General features: G+C 42.9%; 2 protein-coding genes across 4 annotated transcripts in view; both read left to right on the top strand.

Annotated features, from left to right (window-relative positions):
* cUnh5orf24 (chromosome Un C5orf24 homolog) overlaps window positions 1-13,195 on the top strand; it is a 113,851-nt gene that overhangs the window by 151 nt on the left and 100,505 nt on the right. The window contains exon 2 of one of the 3 annotated variants that reach the window (XM_084029367.1): window positions 1,292-1,918. In XM_084029367.1, the coding sequence (XP_083885493.1) occupies window positions 1,295-1,912 (618 nt within the window). In that variant the 5' untranslated portion in view covers window positions 1,292-1,294 and the 3' untranslated portion in view covers window positions 1,913-1,918. Of the gene's footprint in view, window positions 1-1,288; window positions 3,704-13,195 lie in introns of those variants that run through there. The other 2 variants (XM_084029366.1, XM_084029365.1) reach the window with 2 other exon arrangements.
* txndc15 (thioredoxin domain containing 15) lies at window positions 9,179-13,087 on the top strand. The gene is made up of 6 exons (XM_084029603.1): window positions 9,179-9,373; window positions 10,026-10,345; window positions 10,816-10,962; window positions 11,315-11,478; window positions 12,001-12,131; window positions 12,769-13,087. The coding sequence occupies exons 1-6, from the start codon at window positions 9,286-9,288 to the stop codon at window positions 12,963-12,965; spliced, it is 1,047 nt and encodes a 348-aa protein (XP_083885729.1). The 5' UTR covers window positions 9,179-9,285; the 3' UTR covers window positions 12,966-13,087.

The following is a 13,195-nucleotide window of genomic DNA, read 5'->3' on the forward strand; positions in this document are numbered from 1 at the left end:
TCGAGCTAACGTCGCTGGCTTCGGGCTGTGTTTACATTCATGTTCGGGTCTGGAAGGAACCGGGACACGTCCGAATAATGTGCGTTAAACCGTTTTTTTTTCTAGCTTGGAAAAACCGTTACTAGGGGCCAAAAAGAGGCGAAATCCAACCGTTGGTCTCGGTGGTGTAACGTTTAAATAGAGGGGGGGGTTGTCGTCAAAGCAATGCGGAATCCATGTGCATATTATTATTATTATTGTGTATTTTTGTGAATGAGTAATACTACACTGCTGTGTTTGTGATAGTAAAGTCCCCACCTCCTCCCCGTGTCCTTCTAAGGCAGACAGCTCAGCAGCACTCAGTCTGTTTGCCTCTAAATATTGGTATTAATTAGTTATTGTGAAGCATTGTGTTGTTGACATTAAAGAGAGTGTGTGTGTGTGTGTGTGTGTTTGTGCTAGTTAGCTAATTGTAATCAGTGTTGTGTAATGTTACTAGTAATGAAAGCGAAAAGAAGAGGAGGTCAAAGGTCAGACCACCAGAGGGATTCGGTGTATTGCTCAGAGGCACTTCAGCATCACTTTCATAAGGTTTATGCTTGCTCTCAAGGTGTTTAACCCCTTTATCACACTACGACATGTTACGCTCTTAAAGCGAGAAATTGATAAAAAAAGAAATCTGAATGTTTAGTTAAAGCCAAGCCATTTGATCTTTGACCTCTGACCTTTTTTGTGTTTCATTTGTGAGGAGTCAGCATGATAAAAAAAAAACAACAGGAACAGACATTTTACGGGTTGAGATAACCAGGCGTGGGTTTAAAGAGATCATAATCAAGGTAGAGTCACATTGTCAGGAAAATAACACGACCTTGAAATAATTTTAGATAAATGCGAATCGAAAGGGGGAAAAAAAGAAGAGCAAAAAAAATGGGCTCGTTGTTTCCCCTAGTGGCCGTTGGGTGTTAATGGCTTGGTGTGCCACGATGAGGGGAAGACGCGGCACTAGAAAGCGAGATTTGTGCTTTATTTCATTTTTATTTATTTAGACTCTAATGATGAAGACTGCTTGGTTGGTTTGATAAATGCACATCGGCTAACTTTAGCTTTAGGTTCCTCTCAAACCTAAAATATGAGCATGTAAATCCGCTTTCTTTTCATCAATTGACATCAATTTTATTGTCAAATTGAAGCCTTTTTGTTTTCAGTTTAGCTTTATTTCTACTTTGTCAACAACACGGCCTCTCAACACATATATTAGTACTTTTATGTGTGTATTAATAATACAGCTGCAACTGTTTCCGACTCCCAGCAGAAGATGATGCGCCAGGTGACAAGCAGTGACTTCTGCATGAACAGCAGGCCGTCATGCCTCGCAGAGGACGGCCACCACCCCGCCTCCCACTTTGACCTTTGCACCCAGGCCAACAAGTTCTACCCTCCGCCGCCTCCGTCAGCCCTCCAGATGACGCTGGCACCCATGGTCTTACCCGCGCAGCAGAGTCACAAATCCATGGTCTGCCAGAGACAGGAGGTGCACGGGGGCTCGCCTGGGAAAATGCCCGACGTTAAACCCACCGATCAAGCGCTGCAAGGCGACGGCAAGAAGAAGAACAAGTCTGCCGGGAAGACGGGCAGACGCGGGAGGCCTCTGGGAACCACCAAGCTAGCCGGATACAGAACCAGCACGGGGCGACCCCTCGGCACCACCAGAGCTGCAGGGTTCAAGACGAGCCCGGGAAGGCCGCTGGGCACCACCAGAGCGGCGGGATACAAGGTCAGCCCCGGACGGCCGCCCGGCAGCATCAAGGGCCTGTCTCGCCTCAACAAACTGGCTTACAGCAGCACGTGCAGCGGAGCGGCTTTCCCATATCCGCTGCCACACAAGGAACTCCTCTGTGAACCTTCCTGCAAAGAGAAGACAGCTAACGAGTGAAGGCTTGTTGCCACTCACCTTCCATCGGTCGGATAAGAGACGCATGTGCACAAGGGGGGGGGGTGATCTTTCCCAGTCTGCTGCGAGGCTGAGAGGAGGAGATTTTTCTATTATTCTTGTTCGGTGTCCTCCGTGTATCTGCCGCCTGATATGATACTGTTTGTTTTTTCAGTGCTACTGCTGGAGATCGAGCATGTGGAAGGTTTCGCCACATCATCCGTTTTCTCTTGGGAGGGAAAAAATCGTCGACGTTCATCGAGCGAGGGGCTTATCTTTCAAACTGTAGTGGAAGTTCATGACGAGGGGACTTTTTGAGTGTGCTTCATGTAGCATTTCAACGCCACGGAACGATGGAAACATCAACGCTATGATTCTTCACTGTAAACGAAGGAGACCATCATGAGAAGGTTTCAACAATTGATTGGTCTGAATTCCGTATTTCAGCTGTAGTTTGATATTCACTCAAACAAACAGGGAGGAGAGAGAGGGACGCGTAGCAACATTGTCTTCCCAACTGGAAGGTTTGTTGGAAATGTGGTCTTTAATTAAAAAAAAAAATCAAAACGTGACATGTAGCAATCTCACTCTGGATTCAAACAGTTAGGGGGGGTTCAAGTGCCTTGCTTAGTGGCACTAAATTGCTAGATGTGCAGATAATCCGAAAACTCTCTCCACCCGTCTCCAGAATTAACACTTAAAAACACAACGTCTTACTGTTCACCGTCTTTACGTCACATATTATTTGCATGCAAACGTCATCAAAGCAACTGAGTCAAGAAAGAACACAAAGTGTAAAACGTCTAAAGCTGGAAAAGGATTTCTAAAATGTTGATTTAATGGTTAGCAATCAACACACCTAACTCAAATTGTGGTTTTCTTTTTAATGGCCCGATGCCTGTTTATTTGAAAATGACTTGACCTTGTAAAATTGTTTTTTTTTATCACATTGTAGGGAGAATCTGTCACCCAGTGAATGACTATGCATCTTATACATCAAAAGCAGCGGTTGTATCATGTGAAGGACACAAAGTTAGCCAACAAAGCAAAATCCAAGCATAAGTAAAGACACATGTAATGCTACCTGCCTCGGGCTGATGTGGCCGTTAGCGTGAACACTTATTTGATGTGATATTTGTGTGACAGACCTTTAACCCCCAAATGAAGCCTCAGATATTTGTATTCTTGCTCACAGATCAAACAAACACTTTTTTTTTTTGATTGATTTGCATATTTAATGCATTTTATTCTGAAATCGAAAACAAGTGAGACCACAAGGCCGCCGCTCTTCTGTGTTTTTACGTCTGTGGGTTGGTGGGAAATGACAGCGACAGGTGGCGCTGTTCCCCCCCCCGGGGGAAACGGCTAAAAATGCAGCGAACGTCACCTCCGTTTGAATCACTGCCTTTTAATCAATAAACACAAAACAGCAGCTTTCAGCCGGGTTCATCGGACACAAATCATCTCAATCATGGTCCCGTTTGTTTCCAATCATCACTGTTTTTTGAGTTGTGTTCGGTACGTTAGCATCGCCTCATAGATCGTTGGGGAAGCTGGTGTGTTATTCTGTGAAATGTTAAATAATTTACTGCAAACAGGCTCGAGGCCGAGTTGAAAGAATATTGGTTTTAATATTTGCCTCGTGAAAACACAGTGGATCACATTTAGCCGAGTATATGATTTCCATCCAATATGGCCGTATTCCAGTTTTTTTATTGTGAAATCTGATGAACATTCAGGTTTTCGGTATTACTCGCATACAGGCATTTTAAAAATCCTGACAGTGAAGGGATGGTGTAGCTTCACTGAGTTGCTCTCTCATGATGAAATATAAAAATGGTATATTTGGTGCAATAATCTGTTGTATGTATGTATGTATGTATTGTACCGTGGAAACTTTGATACTATCACTTTTTATCATTGTTGTATTTTTATACTTGTGTACAAGGCCTTCTCGCTTGTTTTCTGTCGTGTGTGTTCGTGTAAACCCAAATGTCACACAAACACATCCTCTTCACCCTCCTTTACCAAAGAATAGGACGCTTTCTAACCGTCGGCTTATTTGATTTGAAGATGATTCCGGCTCACCGTAGCACGACAAGTTACTGTGAAAATGTACAAACATGAAAAAGCACTTGGAGACCACAATTAAAGACAGAATGATGGTTTGAATTAGTAAAAAGAAAACAACAGTTTCCTGAAGACGAAGTAAATGTAGTTCCGTGCATCTTATCGTGTGTTTGTATCATCTCGTCTTTTTATATATAATTCTCACGCGGCCACGTTTGATATTTCACTGCTATGTTCTCGTGATGATGCGATGCCCCGGCTGTCACACGTGTTGAACGTTTGTTGCGTCCGTTTTGTGGGATAAACAGGAAGCAGACAGAAAGCACAGCGACCGAGACACTTGAATAGACCCTCGCTAGTAAACCTGACCTCCACCGACGACGAGTCAACATGTCTGCTGTCCAATAGGCCTTCGTCTGTCTCCTTCCAGTTCGGTTTTTAGTTAGCCTCTCTTCCTTTAGCTTCTGCAACTCAATGGGGTTTTCTTCCTGAAAGGCTGAAGCATGATCTTTTTTAATTTATTTTTTATTTTCAATATTGTAGTTTAACTGGGATCTACTCCTGTACTGGAAAGCACCACGTCTTTTGACAAACATGAAATAATTATTATTTTCTCATCACTCACTGACGGTGTCTCTCTCTCTGTCTATATTCTGAGATAAATAGGTATTCACATAAAGGCTTTGTGGGTAATGGTGTTTAACACAAGCAGCTAAAAACACAACCACATAAATTGAAGCTGACTTACACAGTGAACCGTCCTGTCGATCTTAGTTAACCCGGTCTCACTCCACACCACGGTCATTCAGCTCGTTATTTATTCATCTTAGAACGTGGGAACGCGTTCCTTCTCAATGGAAGAGAACCCGATTAGACGTGTTCCCGGCCCAGAGGCCAGGCAGGACGGTTACACGCCATCCCACTGGCACCCTGAGGCCTCCAGCTGGTTCAAACAGAACCCGGATGAGAGGCGTGTTCGGGTTCGGGCTGGAGGTTCACTTCCTTCTCCGTGAGAACGCCAGCGCATCGCCACGACGGCGAGTGTTTTGTCGCGTTTGCGGCGTGAACGCGGTAACAGTATGTATATAAAAGTGTACCGTGGAGGTCTGCCTGCATCTGTTTCACTATTTAGCTTTGAGTTCTCGTCTGAAACACTTTGTCAAGCGTTGTAAGAACTTTACAAAGTACTTTTTTCTGTCTTGACTTTCGTTGACTCCATGGAAGGCGCTGAGCCTCCAGAAGGAAAGGGATAAGAGATTAAGGGATGATGATGGAACGTGGATTACCTGAAATGGACTCAATAACGCGGTTCATTCATTGACATTCCTGTTGTTTTCAGATGTAATATTTCAAGTTAAAGCTGTGGTCTAGGATTTGGAATTTAAAAAATCCATTCAGTCTATCAGCCGTAGGCCTGCAGAGAAGTTGACCAATGGGAGCCATTGCTCCGGAAGGCTCCCATTGGCTCGTACCCTCCATCCAATCCCCTCGTCTCCCCTGCTCCTCGTCATCCCGCCTCGTCGAACTGTGGAACACTGAGGGGAGGGGTTTGGTTGGGGGGGGCGGGATGCTGATTTTCAGAATGTAGACCATAGCTTTAAATCAGTGCTGAGGAATTGATAGATTTTGTTCTTTTTTTATTATTATGATTATCATAGTTGTTTAGACTGATTTTCTTCTGTCACCATCTTCAGCATTAAATCAACACGTGGTCTGTTGTTTGTAGATGATTTAAAAAAAAAATGTTACCTCACGTTTTGAGTGTTTTTGAGACGACAGTTATTCCTGAAGTGTGATTGGCGAAGCCTGTAAAGCTTTCTATAATTCCCATTTTATTCCTGCATGATTGTTGTGGAATGTTCAAAGGTTGTGTAATAAAAAGTAACACATTCTGCTGAAATATTGTCTAGAAATGTAATTCCTTTGCAAATGAGCCAAAACGTTATCTCCCCGTGTGTTTGTGTCTCACCAAAATATCTTTAAAAACTGATCGAGAGGAAGTTAATTTAGTAGGAAAACCTTTTTCTTACTCCGACAATGAAAGAAAGAATAAAGTTATCAGGGTGATCTTTATTTGTGTGATACAAATCTTTATTTGTAGGATTTTGAACATTTTCTTTCTAAAAAAAATGTTACTTGTAAAGAATCTTGAATTCACTCTTTAATATGACATTTAATTATGTTCATGAAGATATGCAACAAAAAATATCATGTTTCATATGTTAAATGACATTTATTTGGCAGATTAATCACATTTAAATAAAAATATAGTAATTTAGATTTTTACATACACCACTCTTATGATTTTTTAATGTATTTTTAAATAATTAAGCCTTCTATATAAAAAATCAGCAAAAATTTTGCATATGCAATCATTTCCATGCAAATATTTAGTGAGAATGTTGAGTAATAATCTAAATTCAACTAATGATAGTTTTGATTATTACATCAATTGCTTCGACGCAAAAACAAAACAACATAAATCCGATCACAGTCCCACTATGTGTGTGTGCTGCAGCGCCAACACGCCTCGACATTCACTTCTAGAGACGAAGCCCTCGTTAAACTCCCGTCTACTTGAGCTCACACAGCTCGGCTTCTGCAGGGTAACATGGAAGCCGAAATCCAGCATAGAGAGGCTGAGTGAACGTGGTCTGGACTCTGTGGAGGAGAGTCACGGTTCCCGAGACGCTGTAGTAAGACAGAGTACCTGCTCGGTGATCCAGATATACTCCTATTCTGCAGGACCTGGGGCCTGAGATGGAAGTACTAGTATTGTTATGTCTGAATATAAACCTACCAGTGAAACATTCCAGTGCCCAAGATTTGTCATTACACCCAAATCCAGATTCACAAGTGGCCCCGGTTCTGCTAATTTTCTTGTATGCAACTGCAATATCAACACTCCCTTCCCAGTCCACCTCCCAGTAATGACGTCCAGTCAGACCGTCTCTGCTCAGGACCTGAGACCTTTCAACAAATCTGTATGGGTGACCCCAGTTTAACCGCTCACATGCCATTAATGTTGCTTTTCTGTTCCCGTCGCTCAATGACAAACGCTTGTGTGCTGTATTTGGATCCAGTGTGATTTGACAGGAATATTTCAGAAAGTCAGCTCTTGTTCTGGGCTCTGCTTGAGGCAGTACTGCATCCACTTCTGTCTCTAGCAGAGAGATCTCTCTCCGGTCCTCACTCAGGACAGCCTGAAGTATATCTCTGGTCTCGGACACGGACGCTACCACATCCTCAAAGGAGAGCAGGGGACACGTATCCATGCTGTCTTTAAACTCATTCAGACGTGACAGCGAATGGTAGTTGTTGAGGAAACTGAGGTGATCTTCTGTGCGTGACAGCTGCTCCAGCTCGGCCTCTTTCCTCCGCAGCTCCGTGATCTCCTGCTGCAGCTTCTTCTCAAGCTCTTCAGCTTCACTCACTTGGGTTCTCTGCTGGGATTCGATCCGATGCTTCACCTCAGAGCTTCTTCTCTCGATGAGGCGGATCATCTCATCGCAGACCTTCCCGCTGTCTCTGACGGCTTCATCAGCCGAGCGATTGCTCGACTCAACCCTCTGTTGGAGCGCCTTGACGGCTCTCTCTCTGTCCTGAACCCTCTGTTGAATTTTTCGCCGAGTCACCCAGAGCTCCGCCTGCCTGTAGGCCATCTCTGCTGCGGTTGAGACTATGTCGTGGCTTTTATGCTCGGCCATGGAGCAGAGGTAACAGATGCAATGCTGATCAGTGCGGCAGAACATTTTCATCGCCTCGTCGTGGCGAGAGCACTTTGGAGGAACGTTCTTCAGTTCCTCCACTGATTCCGCCAACAAGGTATTTTTCACCAGGACAGGCCTTGGTGTGAAGATCTGCCTGCATTGGGGGCAGCTGTGTTCTTTCTTCTTCCCAGCCTCCTCATCCCAGCAGTCTTTCATACAGCTCATGCAGTAGTTGTGCCCACAGGGAATAGTCACTGGATCCTTCAGAAGATCCAGACAGATTGAACAGCTCAGTCTTTCTAGGTCCCGCTGAATCACTCGATGCGCCATTTCTCCTCGAAGCGATGGTGAATGTTAGTTTCACTCTCTGTTTCTCAGATAAAGGCTGAGCTCATGTCCTCAAAGTTTGGCCACTGACCTCTATGGTATGGGCTTTTCATTCGATCACACGGTTTTTACACCCATTTTTATTCTGTCAGGTGTATGAAAGGGGGAGGGAACAACAGACTTTGAGCCGGAGGAGTAAATAAAGCGGGTGGAGGTCATAAAGATGTGCTTCATTCCAGGAAGAGGAGTGTTTGAGAGCTGCAAGGTGTCTTTGGCCCTCAGGCTTAGTCTGCCTTTCACTTACTAACTAACTTTCTACAGAATTAAACTTGAATACTTCCTCCAGCTATTACTACTACTACATTTGGACAAATTACTTCTTCACTGCTTTAATACTGTGAGCTTTCTTACAAGTGTAGGCTATGTCTTTTTTTTATTAAAGATTATTTTTTTCGGCTAGAGCGCCTTTCAAGCCTTTTATTATTTTAGTCTGACAGTGTGGAAACAGGGAGAGAAGGGGAAAAGACATGCGGGAAAGTGATCCCGGGCCGGGATTCGAACCCGGGACCACAAGTGTATGTCTTAAATCCTATACTCCTGTTAGTTTCCTTATAAATATGAAACCAAATAGTATATTTTAAATAATAAGTACAGATTCATTTAAATAATTTAACACATGGGAATCAATTTAATTTCACAAATCAGTACCCTTTCTGCCGGGTCAATACATGGTCAATTGACGTTATGCTGTGAACACGTGAATCATTGAATTCAATACATAAATCACATGATAACTGAATTCCAGGTCTTACGAACACCGTTTCAATACAATATAGTAACTACTCATATTTATGTTTGTCTGAGACAAACATAAATATGAGTAGTTACTACAAATTGTCTCTAACTCTACCTGCCTGCTAAGTTAGGCCCAGCCAGTAAATAAAGTCAATAAAGTAATGTATTTAACTTGTTAAATCTGGATTTCCCTTCTCCCTTCCTCTGTATATTCATATTATTATATTATTACAGAGAAACATGCAGCACATAGGCGTGTATTTCCTCGTGAATTCAAACATTTTTCGGCATCGAGTTCCCGCCGGAAGCCGTTTTATAATGACCGGAAGCAGAATTCAGAGGCGTAACATCTGTTTTCGTCCGCCACCGATCGGAAAATATAACTTCCGGTGAGACGCAAACATTCCCTTCGCGTCTCATCATGTCTTGAGAAGCGTTCATTTTTGCATTTAACTAAATGTTGACGAAACAAACATGACGGGAATGTTGAAGACACTTCACGTCTCGTATTTTTTGCTTTTTATTTTATATAATTCTCATGTTTTGAGGGTTTCTGCGCAAGGTAAGATACCTGTTAGCTTGTTAGCTAAACAGTACTAGCAAAACTGACAGTTAACGCCGGCTAACAGTTTTCACGAGAGGACAGTAATGGTGAAGAAAAACAGAGCTGTTATCAGAAATAACCTCTAGAGAAACTGCCACACGCTATTAAAAGGACAGCCGTTTTGACTCCACTCATCTGGTCCAGTTTTCTTTCTTTGGTTCAGCAACTATATTATATTCTACATGTAAACAGCAAACTATCTTACTTTATCTATAATTATTGTCATTTGTGTTGTTGATTTTGCAATCGCAGTTATTATGACCCCACTATAAGATTTGCTAGAAGAGTTATGAATGAGGAAAGGAACATATGTATTAATTTTACAGTCTATTTTATTGACTGCTGTGCATTTACCTATTTTACTTACTCTTTTTATTTTTGTAATTATCACTACCACTTGTTATTTTTTGGATTCTTAAGTTCCCTACCAGTCGGGAACAGGTGTGGAAGTACTGTGATGAGGGAGAGTGTTGGTGCTTTTGTAATGATGTGAATTTTTCTTTCTTGATTAATACATGTATAACTTGTTTTTCTTTAATTAAAAAGTTAAAAGAAAGGATTGCCGTGAGAGAATCTGTCTTCACTTGACTTTTCTTTCCCCCCCCCCCAGTAAATGATGAGTCACTGGAGCTCGTGCTGTCAGAGGATGCAGGGTCCGACTCGGAGAACAGCCCCAAATTTGTGGAGTCTGAAGACCTGGAGTCTCTGCCGAAGAGGCAGTTCAAGACAGCTGAGATCGCAGATGCCGTGATGGGAACCGAAGCCCCCATCGACCCCTCTGACATCGAGTCCCTGTTCCCCAAAAATGTGAAGGACTTCCAGTCAGGCTTCTCGCCGCCTTGTGATGAGAGCGATGCCCGGTGCGATCCACCTGCTGCGGCTGGTCAGGGAGCGTCGCTGGAGGAGAGGAGCGATGAACCATCCCAGCAGGTAGCTCGCTGGGAGCGCTGTAACATGAAGGGGGTTGTTGTGAGATGATCATGGTTGCCAAATAGTTTGGAAATGGTAAAAAGTTGAAGTCTAAAGGGAGATATCAGGATAGATGGAGAGATTTTTTTCTTTGGACATCTGATAATCAACTAAATCTCTGTTTGAACCAATTAGTCAATCGATTATTTGAGCAAAATTAAATGTATCGGAACTACTGAATTAATAATTAAATTATTTTTTGAAAGCCAAAGCACAACTTTCTCTGGTTACAAATTTGCTGCTTTTGTTGGGCAAACAAGATATTTCAAGAGGTCACCATGTCAAACTAATCAATGAATACAAAACATAATTGATAGATTAATAAGCAATGTATAAACTAGTTATTTTTATGTCATTCTGAAGCCTTGATTTGCTTTTGTAGATGCATGTGATGAGTGCAGTAGTGTGAAAGTTGACTTCTCTCCCCTCAGATCACTCTTGAGATGGTGCATGCGGAAATCACGCCAACCGAGGAGCAGAACGCCACGGAGACCGCCAAGACGTACAAAGTGACCTGTGATAAGAGGAACATCACGGAAATGGACAGTTTCAGTGTGCAGGTCCTCAACGCGTCACAGGTATTCATGCTGCCACCAGCGCTGTAAACATCTGAATGTATTTCCTGAATTAGTTGTACATTAAACTTACGTCAACTTATCGCTTGAAACATTGAATTTTCATCCAGTTTTTTTTATTTTTTATAGTTTTGTGAACCCTACAAATAAAATATGAACAGGAGAGGGAGTTGATGCATGTTCTGGGAAAAAGGCACAATTGCTTGTTGCCTTCAACTTTAAGTTGTTGCAGTTACACAACATAATTTTTGCTCTAGACTTTGTAATCTGACTTTGCTGTAAATAATCAGTTTGTTTGTATTCCTCAACTAAGAAGAAACCATCCCTCAGTGTCTTTGTTCCTCGTTTCTCTCAGGACCTGATGGAGTATCTCAATGTTAACAGCACAGAGTGCTCCGTGGTGCTGTTCTTCACCGCCTGGTGCCAGTTCTCAGCCAGCCTGGCGCCTCACTTCAACGCCCTGCCTCGAGTCTTTCCCAGCATGCACTTCCTGGCACTGGACGCCTCGCAGCACAGCAGGTGAGTGGTCATGACTTCTTGTAATTGATGTGTATCGCCAAGGGGTGTGAGTCTTTGGCTTCACGGCGATTCGATTAACGATTCAGTCGTTGGCGATTCAATTCACGGACACGTTTTTGGGAACAATTTGATTCAGTAACTTTGAACCAAAATTCTATATCCATGAAATAAACATGCAATAATGCGAGTGAGACTATCTGTATTCTTCTGAAAGGTAGTACTAGTTTCACCCCTCTCGCCTTGAAAGCCCACTCTAAAGGGACATTAAGGGATTTCTGTGCTCTGTGATTCGCCCACATCTGGTAGAAATATAGCTCCAAAAATGTCATCCAGTGTTGAGAAATTGAAAGTATGCGTGTGTATCTGCAATTGAGCAAAATGTCAAGCTGTACAACAGGCTTTTCTTTCTAATTTAAAGCAACTTTATGTTAATTATGGCTCCCAACCTCTTTGGTATATGAGCCTGAAATACATCAATGAATGAATTCTTGTGTCGTCTTGTCCGTCTCCATCTTCCACCAGCCTTTCGACGAGGTTTGGGACCGTGGCGGTGCCCAACATCCTGCTGTTCCAGGGAGCCAAACCCATGGCTCGCTTCAACCACACGGACAGAACCCTGGAGACGCTCACCTCCTTCATCGCTAACCAGACAGGTACACGCTGAGGAGCAACACTCACAAACAGTTTAAGCATAGACTATAAGAAGTTTGAATTGAAGGGAGGAGCTAGAAGCATGAAGGTTACAATGAGCTTTCATGAACTGAAAACACACGGTGAAAGGGTTAAAGTTGCAGACTGTCAATCACAAGGTAGCCCCACCCTAAAACATCCCTGCCTTTATGGTCTATTTGACTCTAAATGGATCGTGATTTACTAAATGAACATCATGCTTGATTGAAGAAGACTTGAAACTAGAGATTGAGACCATAAACTCAGGTTTACAATGTTTACCGAGATAATAAATCAAGATGTAGGGTCATTTTCAAACCGACCGTCGCCCCCTGCTGGCCATTAGAAAGAATGATTGGTCACTTTGTGTGACAAACACACAAAATTGGGTAAATTATAATTAATGACAATAAAAATGTACAATCCTGTCAAGTGTTTGTTTGCAAATGGGCACTTGGTGGTTGTTGGTTTGGGGGATCTGGACTGGGTTGTTTGGGTGATCAGAAGACAAGAAAAAGTAGATCCCTTGTGTATAATATATATATATACCATGCTTATTATGTATCCCATCACTGCTCAGCCCTCTGCTGTATCTTCTGACAAACCGTTCATGTGCACCAGGGTTTGAAGTCGGCCCCGACAAAAACGTGACGGATGGAGACCGCCTCGGCCCGCTTCCCAGCGTCCCGGTGAAGAGCATCGACTGGCTGCTGGTCTTCTCCGTCCTCTTCATCACGGGCTTCTCCACGTACGCCATCCTGCGGACGGACAGCATCCGCTGGCTCATCCCGGGACAGGAGCACGAGCATCAGGACTGATGATGCAAACGATGATGTGACGATGTAATTTGCAATTAAAATGGACAGTGGCTAATTTCCTTTTTTAATTTAAATAGTGTGATGGACTAAAATAAATGTATTTGAGCCGATGTGTTAACATTTACACAGGTGTTGTGTTTTATTCTTTCAGCCATGATCCTTTAGGCAGGATCACATGAAGCAAATTAGCCACATTTATTAATACGCTGCTAAAAATCTAATGGGTTTTG

This window comes from Eutrigla gurnardus (genome assembly GCF_963514095.1).
Source record: "Eutrigla gurnardus genome assembly, chromosome: 15".
Classification (NCBI taxonomy): domain Eukaryota; kingdom Metazoa; phylum Chordata; class Actinopteri; order Perciformes; family Triglidae; genus Eutrigla; species Eutrigla gurnardus.